General features: G+C 31.7%; 1 protein-coding gene across 1 annotated transcript in view; it reads left to right on the top strand.

Moving 5' to 3' along the window:
• LOC107687258 (methyl-CpG-binding domain protein 2-like) overlaps positions 1–2,463 on the top strand; it is a 26,596-nt gene that overhangs the window by 15,693 nt on the left and 8,440 nt on the right. The window contains exon 3 of the mRNA XM_016484513.1: positions 1,045–1,212. Within this exon, the coding sequence (XP_016339999.1) occupies positions 1,045–1,212 (168 nt within the window). The remainder of the gene's footprint in view (positions 1–1,044; positions 1,213–2,463) is intronic.

A 2,463-nucleotide genomic window follows, 5' to 3' on the forward strand; every position in this document is an offset into this window, starting at 1 on the left:
GACTTTACTGCTGACTCGTAAAATACACACACACACACACACACACACACACACACACACACACACACACACTGTTTCAGTATTACAGTTTAATGACAGCCAATGTGATTTTGCTGAACAAGACCAACAGAACGGAGCTGAATGTGAATGATCTGTAAACATGAAAATCACTCATTCTTCTACTCTAAACGAGCATGAATGGAATTTTCCTTTTTACAGTATTTATTTATTTTATTTTTTTCATGTATATTAACTGTATTCATATGAATTTTATTATTGAAATTAATTTTACTTATTTTATTCATTTTATTGAATTTTACTTGTTTTATTTATTTTAAACAAACACTTATTGTACATAATATTTCCTAAATATTAACTAAAAAATAATCAGCAATTTATTATTTGATAATACTTATTATTTAGTTATTTGTTTATTTATTTTATTTAATGAACTGTATTATTTGTATTCCTTTGAATTCAATTTTAGTGAATTTTATTTATTTTATTGTAACGAATTTCATTTTTATTTTTGATTGTATTAATGAATTAGTATTTATTTTAAATGAACACTTATTGTACGTAATATTTCCTCAAAAAACAGTCAGCAACAGGACGTATCTAGTCTATTAATCCAGTAATGTATGAGTGTATCGCTGGAAGAGACTGGTGTGACTGAAGAAGTGTGAACAGATTTTGTTTGTGGACTGCTATGAAGCACTGCCTCGCTCCGTTCTTCTGTAAGCTCTCTGTATTAATGCTGCTTGGTCCGGCAGCGCGCTTGAACTTTTCCAAACAGTCCAGCAGTTGTCCAGACCACATCTTTGAGTTCAGTTCGATCCTTCACTTTCACTGACTTCTGATTCGTCTCATAGAAATATAGTGCGAAATGTATTTGTTTACATCATAATAACATTTCTTTGTTTTGAAAACCTTGTGTATTTCCTGTTGAAATGAGACAAAAGCGGCAGATTTTCAGCGTTTGGATCCTGATGTACAAAATGACTTTAGGTTGAGTATTTTTTAAATGCGTCTCTGTATTTGTAGGGGAAGCCGGATCTGAACACGGCGCTGCCCATCAGACAAACAGCCTCCATCTTCAAACAGCCGGTCACTAAAGTGGTCAATCATCCCAACAACAAAGTCAAGACAGACCTCCAGAGAGCCACGGAGCAGCCGCGACAGGTGCCTCCATCACTCAGAGTTTGCAGTTTTAAATGAGGAATTTTGCTGTGCATTTGGCCAATTCTATTTGTTTTTAAATATTTCGATTTACCTTCATTTTTGTCTCAAAATTTTACTTTATTTTATTGTATTTTTAAGTTTTAGTTATCACTTCAGCTCCATCAGATTGCAATTTTAGTTTAGGTTTTAGTAATTCTGTCATGTTCTTTTATTTTTATTAGTTCTTTTTTATATTTCTATCTAGCTCTTACGTATTTTTATTTCAGCTTTAGCAATTTTAGTACTTCAGCTTAAACTTATTTTTACTTCAGTTGAATCGTTCAAGTTTTTATATTTTATTTGAGCTTTATTACAATGAATGAAAACCTGATTAAGTTGTACATTATTGCATAAATGCAGCCATAATTAGACAGCATGTTAGTGCAGATGATAGAGCATAATATGTGTTTAATTTAGTCTGACTATTACATTGGCCAGAAGTTTTAATAATGTTAACATTTTATTTTAAGGTGTTCTTGTTACACATGTTGCATGTACTTACTATTATAATAACAATAATTTACGCATAATTACATTCAAGTAACCCTGAATCAAACCTTAATCCTAACCATAACCATATAGTAAGTGCATGTTGTTAATTAATATTACTCAGTATTTAAATGTATAATTACACTGTAACAAGGACACCTTAAAATAAAGTGCAACCAAATTATTACTCATCTCTCTGGAATAATCTTTAAATAAACAATTACATGCATTTAGTTGCATTTTCAAGCTGTGACCACTAGAGGACGCTGAAGGAGCAGTTTTCTCGTTCTGCACTCTTCAGTCTCGGGAAGGTTTGACAGACAGAAAGTTCAGAGATGGATGTAGATGTTCTGTTTTCATTAATACACTCACATTCATCACATTTCAGACTTAAAGCTGGAAGCTGGATATAATCAGCAGTTCTGACGGTTTGTTTTCTAGACTCGCAGATATGATGCCTGCTGCAGAAAATATCTTAATAAAGTCAGAATAGATTATGCAAATTGCAAAGGAAATCTGCTGATTGTGCTCTATTTTCTAGATATAGGCCTATATTATGTGGGATTTATTTATTTATTTGTTTATTTATTTATCCATGCATTTACGCATTTATGATGTTATTTAATTAATTAATTAATTTAGTTTATTTATTGGTCTATGTAAATTTGGAAATTTGAGAATTTCTTTCTCTCACACACACACACACACACACACACACACACACACACACACACACACACACACTCTCTCTCT

Source organism: Sinocyclocheilus anshuiensis, unplaced genomic scaffold, assembly GCF_001515605.1.
Source record: "Sinocyclocheilus anshuiensis isolate Anshui unplaced genomic scaffold, SAMN03320099.WGS_v1.1 scaffold745, whole genome shotgun sequence".
NCBI classification, from domain to species: Eukaryota; Metazoa; Chordata; class Actinopteri; order Cypriniformes; family Cyprinidae; genus Sinocyclocheilus; species Sinocyclocheilus anshuiensis.